The 16,454-nt window shown below is 38.2% G+C and overlaps 1 protein-coding gene and 1 pseudogene across 1 annotated transcript; both read right to left on the bottom strand.

The window, feature by feature from the left end:
• Window positions 1-2,339: 2,339 nt before the first annotated feature.
• Window positions 2,340-3,305, bottom strand: LOC122482618 (olfactory receptor 52N2). The gene has a single exon (XM_043578931.1). The coding sequence runs from the start codon at window positions 3,303-3,305 to the stop codon at window positions 2,340-2,342; it is 966 nt and encodes a 321-aa protein (XP_043434866.1).
• Window positions 3,306-9,674: 6,369 nt separating this feature from the next.
• On the bottom strand, window positions 9,675-10,658 carry LOC122484282 (annotated as a pseudogene).
• Window positions 10,659-16,454: the final 5,796 nt, after the last annotated feature.

The following is a 16,454-nucleotide window of genomic DNA, read 5'->3' as shown; positions in this document are numbered from 1 at the left end:
GCTGGGTATGTTTCTTGCTGTTCTTACTATTTTCTTGAAAGCCATTTTTCTGTGGGGTCAAGCTGTTAACCCTTTGACAGAAAGTAACTCAGGAGGAATACATAAGGAATCTTCCCTTGGCTGGAATGACTCAAATGCTGGGAAGCTCTTGTGGGGTGCTGAAGAAGTGAGTAGAAATTGAGAAATGGACTTTCTAGGAATGAGAGAAGAACTTTGGAGAAGGAAGAAAGAGAGCAAGACAGGCTTAAGAGGCAGAGGTTATGTTGGAGATCTGAGGAGTCCAGGCAAGTGACAAATGAGGCTGTAACTGCTTTCAGGTCAAGGGCAATTCTAAGAACTTAGTATCTCTCAAAGTTGAAGAGCAGCGGCCGGCCTACTGAGATCATGCTGAAACTCATAGGGCACTTCCGGGTGGTGCCTCCATCTGCCTTTCCAACCCAGTCTTTTGCTCCTCCTTCTTTCTTGTTTATCTCCCGTCACCGTGAAACATCTCTAGGCTCAGAATGGCGATGATTGTTTAGCCTCACTATTTTGCATTTTTAAAAATAATAATCCCCATCCACTCTTTCTTTTAAAATACACACATATCAAGACTCAGCTCATCTAGTGCCTTCTCTGTAAAATCTTTACCTACCATCCCTAATGGCCGTTGATAAGCATTTATTTTCATGAATTTTGTAATAATGTTTTTGTACAATGACCTTGTTACCATTTTAAAATAATGATTCAACTGCATTTTATGTCTTCTACTAGACTAGAAATGCATTAGTGTTCTTGTATTCATTTATATTTTTCGGTGCATAACATGGAGTCAGTCACATAGAAGGTATCCAGAAAACCTTGTTGGCTGATTTTGATGACATGTTTGAGAGATAAAATAAAATTGATTTTCTACTGCCTATATAATTGGGAAGATTTCTTCTCAAACTACGATATCCAGAAGGAATCAGAGTTGAAACACATAGGTTATAATAATAACAACAATCTCAGTATAACTTATTAAGTAGTTAGTATATATTAGAAATTATACTAAAGTTTTGTTTTTGTTTTTTGTTTTTTGTTTTTTACATTAGAGCATTTAACCAGACAGATAAATCTTTGTGGTATGTTTTTCCCCCAATCAATAAAAAGTATAGAAGCTGAAATTTAGAGAGATTAAAATAATGACTAGAAATTAAGACACAAGATTTAAATTTTGGGACTATCTGAATACAAAATTCATGTTTCCCCCAACTCTTCCCTACCAACTTTTCTTCTTTCCATACTGCATAAATTTTTATCACACCTCTTCTTTCTTTCACTTACGATTCCTCTTGTGTATCCTTGGCCAGAGCCTAGCTTCTGAGCACCCTGAGGCAAGGGGTGGTCTCATCTTCATGAAAACTAAGGTATGACAAATAATATGACCTAAATAAGTTTCCAAAAAAATTAATCAATTAGTGAATGAATTATAACACATACTAGCAATTAATTCATTGCTTTTGTCTGTTTCGCTGAAAGATCAAAATTATATATCATAAGCACATCCTAAATGGAGGTTGAACTGTTGAAATGGGGGAAAAATAACTCCTAGACATGTCTTGAATAAAATATAGGGTATTTTAAAAAAATCATTTATCCAAGGGTGCCTGGGATTCAGTCGGTTAAGTGTCCGGCTTTGGCTCAGGTCATGATCTCACAGTCTGTGAGTTCGAGCCCCGCGTCGGGCTCTGTGCTGACAGCTCAGAGCCTGGAGCCTGTTTCAGATCCTGTGTTTCCCTCTCTCTCTGACCCTCCCCTGTTTGTGCTCTGTCTCTCTATGTCTCAAAAATAGATAAACGTTAAAAAAATTTTAAATCATTTATCCAATAATTAAAATTGGATTTACCCAATTTTAGATGAGAGAAAACATCTAAATCCAGCTTGTCTTTAAAATACTGGAGGATATTGCAACACTGGGTCTATTACCCATGGCAATAACATGCTTGATTTGTGTAAATTTTTTCTTTACAGAGAGCACATCCTTGCTCCCCATCACTCCCCATAGCCTCCGCTTCTCTCACACAATAGAACTTTGACACCAGATCTGCATCAGTCATCTTACTACCTGCCAGTTCTCACTAGACATATGAGTCTGTAAACCCTATGTAAAACATAAAACTTGTAAAGAATGGGTATATAATTTTTTATTCTGCATTCTCTTCCTTGACAGATCTTTACAGGAGAAATATTTCATAGTATATATTTGCAAAGCCTTCAGAGAACCTACATATTAGAGGGACTCATGTGTTTAATACCATTTTAGTCACTTTTTTTATCCCCCCCCCCCCACCGACTAAACAATATGTCTATTTTTCAATTCATTTGTCTTGAGTAAAGACAACCTTGTCTCCAAGTAAAAACTTGAACACACCTTCTCGGATCTGCTTGGTCTTGACTCCATAAACAATAGGGTTCATTGTAGGAGGTAGGAGCAGGTAAAGGTTGGCTACAATGATGTGAATGTGGTGGGGGATATTGTGTCCTCCAAAACGGTGGGCAAAGAAAGTGAAAAAAGCTGGAACATAAGTGATCACAATGGCACATATGTGGGATGTACAGGTGCTAAAGGCTTTGTGACGAGCATCTGCAGATGACAGGCTCACTACCGCTCTCAATATCATAGTGTAAGACACAGAAATACAGCAGATGTCAAACACACCAATAAGGAGAGCAACCATCAGACCATAGACAGCATTGACCTTGAAATTGCCACAGGACACCTTAGCCACAGACATATGATCACAGTAGGTATGGGGAATGAAGTTGCCCCGGCAATAGGGAAGACGCTTGGTGAGGAAAGTGAATGGGATAATGAGCAGCACACCCCTCAGGAAGGTGGCAAGACCGGTCTTGGCGATGACAGGGTTGGTGAGGATGATGGAATAACGTAAGGGGTAGCAGATGGCCACATAGCGGTCCAGGGCCATGAGCATGAGCACCCCAGACTCCATCCCAGTCAGCATGTGGACGAAAAACATCTGAGCCAGGCAGGCATCAAAGTCAATCTCCTTGAGGTTGAACCAGAATATGCACAGCATATTGGGTACAGTGGTGGTGCACAGGGTGACATCTGTGAAGGAGAGCAGGGCCAGGAAGTAGTACATGGGCCGGTGCAGGGCATCCTCATGACTGATTAGGTAGATGAGCCCACAGTTCCCCACGACAGCGATGATGTACATGAAGCAGAATGGCAGGGAGGTCCAGGTGTGTGCAGCTTCCAGCCCAGGAATCCCATTCAAGATAAAGAATCCTGGGGTCAGGCTGGAGCTGTTTTCCCCACACATGACTGTGGAGAAGAGGAGAGCATTTTATGCTCTTTATCAGCATTTGCTTTCTGCATAGGAGAGAGAGGTGGGCTTAGAAACCACATAAGAGGGAGTAGTTCAGGTAATAATACTCACAAATGCCATGAACCTTGTCATGGTACCAGCTTGTTATTTTTTTCCTCTACTCTAGCAAGACAGTCTTTGAACGGTGGTGTCTAAAAATAACTAAACAGTACTACTTGGAGTCTCATTGAATATTTTGTCTAAGTATCTACCCTCACTTTTCAAAGTTCCAGCACACCTCTTATATTCCTCCACATTCTGTGAGCTGGGCCATAATTGTCTTCCAATATGCCACTTTTATTCTCTCCTCTCAGATTCTTTCTGAGTCTTGTCACTATGATCATGGGAGTATGTTTCGAGGATCACCCTAATCTGACTAGTTCTTATCAACAGGACTTTTGTCCTGCCTTGAAGATTATGAAGAAAGCTAATAATCCAGGTAAAGTCTTCCCATAATGTTCCCTATAACGTGCTTAAGGGAACACATTTTAGATACTCAATAAAAATATATATGAACAAATGATTGTTTGAATTAGTAAGAACTTAGTATCTGATATCAATATCATGCTTTTTTACACAATGAAATTTCAAAGGAAGTTCTTGAGAAGAAACAAAGTGCTTCTGCTTCTAAATCATTAGCAAGTTTTATGGAATTTTTGTAAAAATTTTACTAAAAGGATGAATTCAATCAGATACCCCCAACTTCATAAATGGCTTCTCTGCTTTTCCACATTTTCTTAAATTAGTTTCCAAGCCATTTTTAATTCAAGCTTTATATTTAGGAAGCCCTTGAAATTCTAAGGATTACTAGTTGTCTATAATGCTTAGTGTAAATAATATTTCTTTTATTATAACTGGACAATTTATCAGTAAAAAAGATAATACCATATTTTTGGATTGCTAATACTTGTAAAGAAAATAGACCTGAGGGATGGATCAAGGAATTTACAGATTCAGGGATGTTTGAGGAAAGTTGTAGTTACCAAATGGTCAACTATTTCTCTCCATTGAAAAAAATAAAATGGTCCTTAAGCTCTGGGTGGGCACCTTTCCATGCAGCAAATCAATGCCGAACAATCCCCCATCCAGCAGGGCTGTGTAGAAACTTGCAATACGATGACATGTAGCGCATGGCTCTAAAGACACAAGGCATAGATTCCTGTTACCTAAATCATCTGGAAATCACTCTTGTGTCCACTCCTATTGGCCAGGGTACATAGAAGTCACCACGGAAAGAGTATACAAAAGAATACAAGGTTCACTGGCTCATGGTCTTTGGCTCCTAAGGTGATTGCTTCTCATGTAAATAAACTCTTCTTGTGAGAGAGTTCTCCCAGACCTCTCCAGAAATGTCCCGCCATGGAGGAACCAGCATTTCATTGCCCTAGACCAGAGAAATGTAAAGACTGCAATCTCCCGTGTCCGCTGTCTTTTATGTGAACACCACAATAAAATGAGTGGGTGACTGGAAAGTAAGAGTCCAGCAGAAGCCACACAGGAAGAAAGAGACTCATTACCCCTGCAGAAGTGAAAGGGAAAGAGGAATTCACTGCCCCTTGCTAATGTCTATTTTTTAAACTGTCTGCATATTCTAGGACATTGTGTTCTTAGCCATCAATGTGGTTACCTTTCCTAAAATAACCATTTGTGAAAATTTCCCAAACTCACCTCAGTGTTAGGCACAATTCTATTCATGGCTGAGAATACTTAGGAGTTCTTCAAAATCTGGGATGACATCTTCTTACATAGGATTTTTGTTTCCCTAGAGAATCTCCAGTGAGATATCCAAGGTAGACTGAGGCTCCAGAATTAGATGTCTCAGAGGGATTCTCATTGAAAGAGAATAAACTTCTGGCCTCGTGGTAACAGATGTATATTTAGAAGCTTCTGAGTAGAAAAGGGAACAACAAAAACAAAACACATTAAAGTTAACGCCTTTTCCCAAGTGAGAAATGTGACCACCAAATGTGGTGATGAACATCAATAACTTTTTTTTTCCCCTCAGGGCACTTGTGTGGTGCAGTGGATTAAATGTCAGCCTCTTGATTTCTGCTGAGGTCATGATCTCCTGGTCCATGAGTTGGAGCCCCACATCGGGCCACACTGACAAAATGGAGCCGGCTTGGGATTCTCCCCCTCTCTTTCTACCCCTCTCCTGCTCAAGTTTGCTTTCTCTCTCTCTCTCTCTCTCTCTCTCTCTCTCTCTCTCAAAAGACATAAATAAACTTAAAACCTGTTTTTCTCTTATTACTAAAGAAATACGTCCTTTATGTAGAAACTCTGGAAAACAAAGAAAAGTATTAAAAAGTTAGAAAATCACTTGTAAATCCAAATACAGAGGAATAACCACCCTAAAAAGTTTTCTATACCTCAGGAGTGCCTGGCTGGCTCGATTGGTAGATCATGCTACTCTGGATCTCGGGGTTGTGAGTTTGAACCCCACCTTGGGTATAGAGATTACTCAAAAATAAAATCTTACAAAAATAAAAAGTTTTGTGTACTTCATTCACTCATTTTATAGTTATTATGTGTAATATTCAATAACTATATACTTGTAATATAACAATTAATATAGATGTTAGTCTAAATGAAGTGCCTATACTTGTAGGAATAAGACGTGGAGAATATTGCACCCCTCCTCCAAATCAGTCCTTTTCCTTTCCTTAAAATCATCGCTGCTTGTTCTTTTGCATTTTCCATGTCTTCCTGTATAATATTCAGAGTGTGATCAGCTCTCCTCCTTTCCCTTCTATTCCGCCCCTTCTCTCTCTCTCCTTTGTTCCTCTGGACTGTCCTCTTTTATGACTCCCAAACTCCTGGCTTTAACTGCAACCAGAGTTCTTATCACTACAGCAGGTTGCAGTACTTCACTTTTGAAAACTATACTTAGGCAAATGCCCCCCTCCACATCTACAATTTTTCCTCCCTGCACAATCAGCACCACTTAGTGCACATTAGCCTACTGCCCTCTATGCCCTATTGCGATTTAGAAGTTTATGGTATGTTGCAGTACGTGAAGATGGCATTGGGCTGGATAAAAATATCTTTGCGTTGATAATTTAACATAAAGGTACCCAACTGGTAGATAGACGTGGATAATTATCTAGTTTCTACACATATTTATTGCTTCATAGGAACCAGGGGGAAACCCCCGGCCAATATCAAACCTCTTTTCTGTTGACTGGAATGCCTCTGACTCCTTATCTAAAATGTAGAAATGTTGAATTCAAAATTATCACGTATAATCATCTCACAAAGTAATTGAGTCAGTCTTGTGCAGGCTTGTTCATTTTTCAGATTTTCTGTAAAACTTCTTTGAAAAAAGGTTTTTTTTTTAATGTTTATTTATTTTTGAGAGAATGTGAGAGACAGAGGGCAAGCAGCGGAGGGACAGACAGAGGGAGACACAGAATCTGAAGTGGGCTCCAGGCTCTGAGCTGTCAGCCCAGAGCCTGAATAGGGGCTCGAATTCACAAATCATGAGATCATGACCTGAGCCAAAGTCGGACGCTTAATTGAATGAGCCATTCAGGTGCCCTGAAAATAGTTTAAGTTATTTGAAAATACAAGCAGTGTCTTTGATATTTTTCTTTTCAAGGAAAAGCAAATTTGTTATTCATTGATACTAAGAGACAGAACTCAGGGAAAGGATGAGATAAGATTCCAAGCATTTTTTGGCTTAATTTTGCCAGTTCAATAAAAGAGAAACACAACTTATGCTTAGTAGACACTTGTGGAGGGGTCATGTGGAATGCTCGCTGTTTGGGTCCTCCATCTTTAAGGTTTGTTTTGTTGTTCCATTGTCTCAATCTCTGTACACCTGCATATATGAGCAGTCTGAATGGTGGGCCAAATGGTTCTGGAGATGCTTCAGGAACAGGATAATTTCACTATGCAAGGTGACATATCACCTTGTCATTTCTTTCCATTTCCTTCCTTTTGGGAATATTACTATCTCTTAGTTTGAAAAGAATTTTGATTGAATTAAATTGAAGTCTAAGTGTGAGTACTCTATACCTGATACCTTGTTTCTGGAGCTAATCAAACTATGTGAGGTTGATGTGGGGGTGTGGGGCCTCTCCAGGCACATTGAGCTGTGCTCACAACTTGGACCTGGGCAGGACCTTGGGCAGGAGATGGAATTTGAAATGAAGTGTCTTCCACAATTTTTTGCTGTCTTTTCCTCTCCTGTACTTTAATCCTCTCTCTCTCTCTCTCTCTCTCTCTCTCTTTCTCTCTCTCTCTCTCTCTCTCTCTCTCTCTCCCTCCTTGCCTCCCTCCCTTCCTCCCATGAATACTGTACAGAACTTCCTTCCATCATGATCTACCTTATAATTTAAAAACCTCAACTATTCTGGACTGCTGGTTCTAGTTCAGTTGTGATTCTTTGTTTTCAGAGTTATACTGCTGTTGTTGTTTTCCTTAACCCCATTTTTGAGTTTGTAATGGGGAAGATGGCATAAAATTAATTGGGGATTGTTACTCAGGTGCCTCAGATAAATGTTATTTTTTACCTTTTATTTCTCCACATTTGTAACTTTGTGTTCAAGTTTTGCTTTGCTGCTATTGCAACAAATAGCACCCCCACACTCTCACCCCAAAACATAGGCCTAGTAACATGATTGCATTTAAATTTTAGTCTTCATCTTCTGAGATTCATCCAGTCCTGCTGTTTGTGTGGCTCATATTCCTCTTCTATATGAGGACAATTATAGCTATCCCATGGTTTTGACTTAAAGTTCAATGAAATACTATACATGAAGCATTATTATAGTACCTGACCCAATATATAATTTAAAAAAATTAATGTTTATTTATTTTTTGAGAAAGAGAGACAGAGTGTGAGCAGGGGAGGGGCAGAGAGAGAAGGAGACACAGAATCCGAAGCAGACTCCAAGCTGTCAGCACCAAGCCCGGGGCTCGAACTCACGAACCGCGAGATCATGACCTGAGCCAAAGTCAGATGCTTAACTGACTGAGCCACCCAGGCGACCCCAATATATAATTTTTTAAATAGCAGTTTAGGAAAAGTATTTTATTTTAGTTGCTTAAATAAAATTCCCCAATGAGTAAAATTTACAAAATCCGAACACATAATTCCAAGATACAGCAACTCTACTGATTTTAAGTCCACAAGTTACATTACATAGAGGCACTGTTATGTTAGTATTAAACAAAACAAAACAAAACAAAATGGGTTTTTCTTACAAATGTGAAATTACATTGCAAAATACATGATGTGAATAATACATTTTACAATCATTTGACTATATATAGTGTAATAAAATGTATTCAACATATTTGCAGGTAATATGAGTATAATATTTATCAATATAATTAATATTTCCACCTAATTATCTATTTGTGTCCATTCCCTGATCACATTCTATTACTCCAATTGCTTCTTGGTTTATGCTCTCATTCTTTTTCACTTTTCACTGAGTCTCACTCTTTCTGAATACTACACTTATCATTCCCTTCTGTTACTTTTTTCTCTGGTATTTCCAGAAATCTAAATAAAAGACTCCTTTCTTCAATGTCCCTGATCACTATTTCTCCCCCAGTATTAAAGTCAAATAAAGCAGTCAAGCCCAGACACCCTTGACTGGAAAATCATATAGATTTTCTTTAAGTCTCCTTTCTTCTACTCATGAAGCCTTTACTCAATACCTGCCACATATGTCCATTGTGTTTCTCAAAATTCTACTTGATATCAACTCCAAAGGGTACTTCCCAGATTACAATGAATTCCAATAATCATATTTACTCCGGCTTCATTTGTATGTACATGAATACATAAATAGAAATGCAAATAATTACCCAGGCAGCAGAACATCAGTAATAAATGAGCAGACAAGGAGGAATTTGTTCTCTAAGCTATACAAGTTTCACCTAAATATGGCTTAAAAGGGATGGCAGTACCCTTGGAATTCAGCACAAACATTGTGGGCGAGTGTTTCTGGCTTCCCTGCACCTATGTAAACTGTCCATTCTTCTGGAGTCTCTCAGCTATCTGACCGTCTTTGTTCTTTTCTATACACTCCCACAGAGTGCCTTAGACGAAGAGCATTAATCGTCAAAAGTTTACTTCAAATTCTAGATTTCCCATTCTCTGAATTCATTCACCAGGACTAACTAAAGTTTACCTGTGTGGAAAATAATATTTTTTCCTATCGATTTTATTTTTCTTTCAAATTAAAAGTCTCAGATTAAAAGTTTTGTGACTATTATCATAAATATTATAGCAGAATACTGACAGGTAGTTTCTCCTGACATCATGGTTGTGAATTCTGCATCTATTCATTTCCTCCAGAATGTTTTTCTTTACCCTAATACTAAATGCAGAATTTTATAACATAGACTTAGCTCATACTCATAATATCTTTCTCTGAGCACTCCTTCACGAATCTGCTTGGTCTTCATTTCAGAAACAATTGGATTCAAAGTGGGAGGCAGCAACAAGTAGAGGTTGGCTATGAAAATGTGAACATGGTGAGGTGGGAGCGTCCCCCAAAGCGGTGAGTGAAGAAGTTAAAGAAGGCTGGGACATAGGTGATAACAACAGCACCTATGTGTGATGTGCAGGTGCTAAAGGCTTTGTGGCAAGCATCTGCAGATGACAGATTTACTACAGCACAGATAATCAGAGTGTAAGACATGCAGGTACAGAAAATATCAAATCCTGCAATCAATATGACAGCTACTAGACCATAGATAGCATCAATCTTGATGTTGCCACAGGATAATTTAGCCAATGACATGTGGTCACAGTAGGTGTGGTGGATGAGGTTTCCCCTGCAGAAGGGGAGATGTGTGATCAGGAAAGTAAATGGGATTGTGAGCAACACACTTCTACTGCAGGTGGCAAACCCAACCTTGGTAATCGCAGTGTTGGTGAGGATGGTAGAATAGTGCAGAGGATAGCAAATAGCCACATAGCAGTCCAAGGCCATAAGCATGAGCACACCACACTCCATACTGGTCAGCATGTGGATGAAAAACACGTGCACAAGGCAGGCATTAAAGTCGATCCCTTTGAGATTGAACCAAAAGATACATAACATTAGGGACACGCAAAGTACATGCATTAGCATCTGTAAGGGACAGCAAGGACAGGAAGTACTACATGGGCCGATGCAGGACCTCCTTGTGGCTAATGAGGTGGATGAGCCCACAGTTCCCAAGGACAGCAATGATGTACATGATGCAGAATGTCAGGGAGATCCAGGTGTGTGCAGCTTCCAGTTTAGGAATCCCATTGAGAATGAAGTATCTTGGTGTCAGCCTGGAGCTGTTGACTCCATACATGATAGTCAACTGCAAAGCATGTTACTTTCTATACCAATAAAAATGTCCTATACAATAAGATGGTAGGACATTAAATTTATTCTGAAATAAAAGATGAACAACAATCATAATTATTTTAGTTACTTTTGGTATATTATGTTTAGTCCCAAATAACTATGAAAATTATACTGGATAGGGAAGCATTCTTAATTTGTTTGTTTTTTGAAAACAGTTCCATCTACCTTTCTTCTATGTCCTGGTATGTGGATTTAACCTGAAATATTTTTGCTTGAAATTATGACTTCAGGATCTCTTTCTTTTCTGTTTTGTTTCTGAGAAAAATCCTCTTATGTTTAAAAAGGCTTTCCTTATCTATTGTTTGCAACTTGACTTATTCATTTTCACACAGCAACATATTTTATATTTTATTGCATTTATAAAAATTAATTTATATTCCTTTGTTATATTTCAGTCTACTCCATTAAACAGTCTTTTCAAAAGTTCTAATTTTGATTGTTTCAATTTTATCTCTCCATTGTGTGTGTGTGTGTGTGTGAAAGAGAGAGAGACAGACAGACAGAGAAAGAGACTGAGAGGGAGAGAGAGAGAGAGAAAGAGAAAGAGAAAGAGAAAGAGCAATTTAGCCTCAGGTAGTTGTTTGTGTGATTTTACCCATTACTTTTAACAAGTGAAAACTTTCAAGTGATGCCATACAAAAATATGTCAACATATAAAAATGATAAAAAGCAATTTTCCTTCTAGAAAGTATGAAAAGATTAGAACAGATGGCTTGTTAAAGCAAATTGCCCAACTGTAAAATGAGCAAACCATGGAAACATTAAGTATACCATGGAAATTTTCACCACAACTTGGAACATAATAAGCAAAATATATAGTGCATTCATAATTATTGTTAGTATTATTACATTATTTTGCTTCACAAAATAAATGAGACAAATATAGGTGTTCCATAAACCTTTAGGCTCCTTACATCTCACTCAGAGCAAAAGTGACATCCCTGTATTTATTTACAACATCCTGTACAATTAGAACTCTTTGGCATCTCTAGGATTGCCTCCCACTGCTCTAACCCTGATCCCCTCAGCCTCTCCGTGCCTACTGGATTCTTCTCAAATTCAGCAAGCGTGTGTACAATCCATGGCATTTCCACTTGCCACTTTCACTGCCTGCTTTGTTATTTGCCAGAAAATACCATGCTAAATACCTTCACCAGTTCCAGGTCTGATCTCAGTGTCAGACCCAAGGTAAGGCTTTTCCTTACCCTAATTCAAAACCGCAAACCCTAGACCTCTGCCAAACTTGGCATAATCTCTTCCTCGCCACATTTTCTGTACTCCACAGCAATTACCATGTTCCTTGGTCGCTCACCAGAATTTTAAAAATCTATATGCACAGGAATTGCTGTCTATTTTGTTCACTGCTGTGTCTCTTGCACTTAACATAGTAACTGGCACAAGAAAAGAGTTGTAGAATGAATGGATGGATGGATGGATTTCAAAATGTCCTTTTTGGTTGATCTTCTTGCTTGTATATAAATACCTTAACAAATTAGTGTGTGTATGGAAATATCAGAGTATCTGGAGTATGGGAAATTACTTGCAGTAAAGGCAAGTAATTGCCTTTTGTATTATTTTGCACACTTGAAGGTCATACATATGATGAACAAGAAAAGTTATAGGAAAGTAGATTGGGGTTGTCAGATTGTTATTCAATCATGCAGATAGAAATCCCTAGTAAGACAAAAAGATTCCTGTCATCAGATGTATTGAAGCAAAGGGAGAATGACATATGTCACGAATGTTGTCATGGGGAAGTTGGGGTCCACTATCACTGGAATTCCTTCCAACTCTTGCACTAATTCATTTTCACTGGTAGAGATTTTACCACTTCCCAAGGAAGACTGTTCCATCCACAGGGAGAAGACATTATTGTGCAGTCTTTTCCAAAGTTCTGATTTTGATTGCTTTTCTATTATCGTGCAGACATTTGCTTGCCTATAATATTACCTCTTTGGTCCTTATCACATGAGTACTACTGTGCCTAAACCACACTTAATCTTTCCCCCACTTCTCCTCCCTCATAAAGGCAGTTTGTGAATCCCTTTGGTTTCAGAAGTCTAAAGAATGAGGTAACTAGTCCTCCACATTCAGCCAGCCTCTAAATCCAATCCCTGCTATCTAGTTGCAGATTTTCTATACATCTTTATACATATTTTTCCCTCTGGATCACCCACACCCACCCTGGTGTTTTAAAATCTCCATTTGTAACTGGTATTGCTTAGGAAATTGTACAGCATTGGTTAGGAACGCTATATAACAACTCTTAGTGGTTTCTCTGGGGGCTTTTCCAAGAAAAAGGGGAAAATGTTTCTGATGCTATACAGATAGATGTCCCATAGGTCATCTCTGATGGGGGAGGAGTTAAATTTAGCTTTGTTGAAACTAGATCTACACAGACGTCTCCTGTTATCTGAATATAGAGTGTTCCTATGAAATGGTATGAAGCAAAGAAGCAATTATGATATATTTAAGTGGAAAATTTTGTGAGCATTTCTGGACCTGTTTTGGGCTTTTCTGATACGTTAGGGCACACCTTGTTAATGGATGCACAAAATAAATGGAGATAAAGCACAGATGCTCACAGACACACTTCAAAGCTGTGAGAGCTTGATGCTGACATGCTGAGTGTGGTTCCCAGGGAAGGAGCTTGGCAGGGCCACTCTGTCTGCTCAAGTGTTCATTGCCTCTGCAACAGGTCACTGTAAAAAGAAACACTGACTGCTAGTATTGCTTTGAGCCTTTTTTTATACAAGTGAAAATCTTTGATTTCTTTTGTTTATCAAAAAGAGTACCAATGTGGGTCTTTTGTAAAAGTGAGGTGGCATAACACAAACTTTCAAAAAGTGGGGAATACCTATAATTAGAATATATTTGATCCAGGATGAAAAGTCTCAACAGTTAGCCTTAAATTTTATCAACTTTTCTCTAATGGAACATGTGAACTCTCTGGTATCCATTGCAATATAAACGTCGAACTATAACTGCCTTCCCAGTGTTTCTCAACTGTAGCCTCAAAACTGAATCGTGCACCTGCTCTATATACATAAGAAACCTGAAAATATATGTCTATACAAAGACTTGCCCATGAATGTCTGGAGCAGGTTTATTCATAATAGCCCCCAATCGGGAAATATATGAATATCTAATAATGCAAGTGAGTTAATAAAGGAATTTTAGTAAATCTATACATAGATATACAAGAAGTAAATTAAGGAGAATATGCCACCAATACTCACGAAGCTGGAAGCATCATCCTCCCTGATTTCAAATTATGTCACGGATCATAGTAATCAAACCGTATGGTACTGGCATACAAGCAGAATAGACCAATGGAACAGAATCAAAAGCCCTAGACTCCTATCTTATGTCACTCACAAAAGTTAACTCAAAATGGATTAAAAACTTAAATGGAAGATGTGAAACTTTAAAACTTCTAGAAGAAAACATAGGGGGAAGTCTTGACTTCAGTCTTGGCAATGAATTTTTGGGTATGACACCAAAGACACTGGAATAAAAAAGCAAAAATCAGCTGGGACCGGGGTGCCTGGGTGGCTCGGTCGGTTAAGCGTCTGACTTTGGCTCAGGTCATGATCTCCTGGGTCGTGAGTTCAAGCCCTGCATCGGGCTCTGTGCTGACAGCTCGGAGCCTGGAGCCTGTTTCTGATTCTGTGTCTACCTCCCCCATTCATGCTCTGTCTCTCTCTGTCTCAAAAATAAATAAACATTTAAAAAATTTTTTAAAAAATCAACTGGGACTGCATCAAACTAAAAACTTTTGTGCAGCAAAATGGGTTATGAACATTAAGAAGGGCACTTCTTGGGATGAGCACTGGGTGTTATATGTAAGTGACCAATCACTGGAATCTACTTCTGAAACCAGTACAACACTGTATGTTAACTAACTTGAATTTAAGGAAACAAATTACAAGAAAAAAAATCTACACAGCAAAGAAACAATGAAATGAAAAGGCATCCTGCAGATGGGAAAAATATATTTGCAAACCATACATCTGGTAAGGGGTTAATATCCAAAATATGTAAGCAATTTATATAATTTATTAGCAAAAACACCCCTAATGATTATATTAAAAATGTACATAGGACTTAAATAGATATTTTTCAAAAGAAGACATACAAATGGCCAATTAGTACACAGAAAGGTGCTTAACATCCCTAATCATCAAGGAAATGTAAATCAAAACCACATGGAGATCACCTTAAATCTGTTACATTGGCTACTATTAAAACCAAACAAACAATATATAACAAATGCTGGTGAGGATGTGGAGAAAAAGGAGCACTTGTGTACTGTTGGTGGGAATATAAACTGGTGCAGCCACTGTGGAAAACAGTATGGCGTGCCCTCAAAAAATTGAAAATAGAAATACTATATGATCCAGCAATCTCATTTTTCATGAGATAAAATCTCTGAAAGAGATTGAATCATTATCTCAGAGAAATATCTGCACTCCTATGTTCATTGTAGTATTATCACAACAGGGCAGGACAAGGAAACAACTAAGGTATCTATAGATGGATGAATGGATAAAGAAAAAAATATATATATATATATATTCGATGGAATATTATTCACCCATATAAAAGAGGGAAATCTTGCCATTTGTGACAACAGGATGGGCCTTGAGGGATTATGCTGAGTGAAGTAAGTCAAGCAGAGAAAAACAGTATGATCTTATATTTGGAATCTAAAAACATCAAACTCATATAAACCATAAAATGGTGGATGCCAGAGAGAGAAGGGTTGGGAAAATTAGGAGATGTTGATCAAAGGTTACAAAATTGTTGTTTTAAAAATAATAGGTTCTACAGACTCCAATGTGCAGAATGATGACTATAGTTAACAATATTGTGTTGTATTCTTGAAAGGTGCTATGAGAGTAGAGTTCTGATATTCTCAACATAATGACAATAATAAAGTGGTAACTGTGTGAGGTGAAGAATGTTAAGTAACAGTGCTGAGGTTAACATTTTGCAATACATACCTGTATCAAATCATTGCATTGTATACCTTAAAATTACGTAATATTTTATATCAGTTATATCTCAGTACAGCTGAAGAAAGGTACCTATAAAAATCTATAGCAAATATCATACACAATGGTGAATTCTTTGAGGTTAATCCAGAGTTACTGTCTCAGGAATGGATTACACTTTGCTAAACATCCCAAACACTTTTTTCAGGGTGTGTGATAAAATTCTAAGCGAATTTTATCAACCAGCAAGCACAGGGATGTTATTAGAAATTGCATATGTTATTATAAGCACTTAGTCAAATAAGATTTTTTCTGAACTTCACTGTGCCTAATCATGTCCCTGATCACTCCTCCTGTTAAACATTGCACAAGAGGCATATTGTAGCTAGTGCCATGAGGCAAGCAATAAATGCAAAAACAACAACAACAATAACAACAACAACACGCACACACACACAAGAAAAGGAAAACAAAATGTTCTTCATTCACAAAGGGATGCTATATGGGGGAGGGGCCGAGATGGCTGAGCAGCATGGAAGTTCTCTGCTTCTCTCCTCCCTGAAATGCAGCTAGATCAGCACCAAACTATTTTGCACAACAAGAAAATTGATCTGAGGACTAACACAACAATCTGCATGATTTGTGCCACAGAACTCAGTGGGTATGTGGCGTAGAGAGGTGAACTGAGAGAGAGAGAAGCCGCAGAGGGCAGGGAGCTGTTTTTATGGAGAGAGGACAGAAAA

This window comes from Prionailurus bengalensis, chromosome D1, assembly GCF_016509475.1.
Source record: "Prionailurus bengalensis isolate Pbe53 chromosome D1, Fcat_Pben_1.1_paternal_pri, whole genome shotgun sequence".
Lineage (NCBI taxonomy): Eukaryota > Metazoa > Chordata > Mammalia > Carnivora > Felidae > Prionailurus > Prionailurus bengalensis.
The sequence above is the reverse complement of the archived record's forward strand: the minus strand, read 5'-3'. Positions and strand labels throughout refer to the sequence as shown.

Coding starts and splice junctions, on each gene's coding strand:
- LOC122482618 (XM_043578931.1), bottom strand. CDS start 3,305: ATGTGTGGGGAAAACAGCTCCAGCCTGACCCCAGGATTCTTTATCTTG.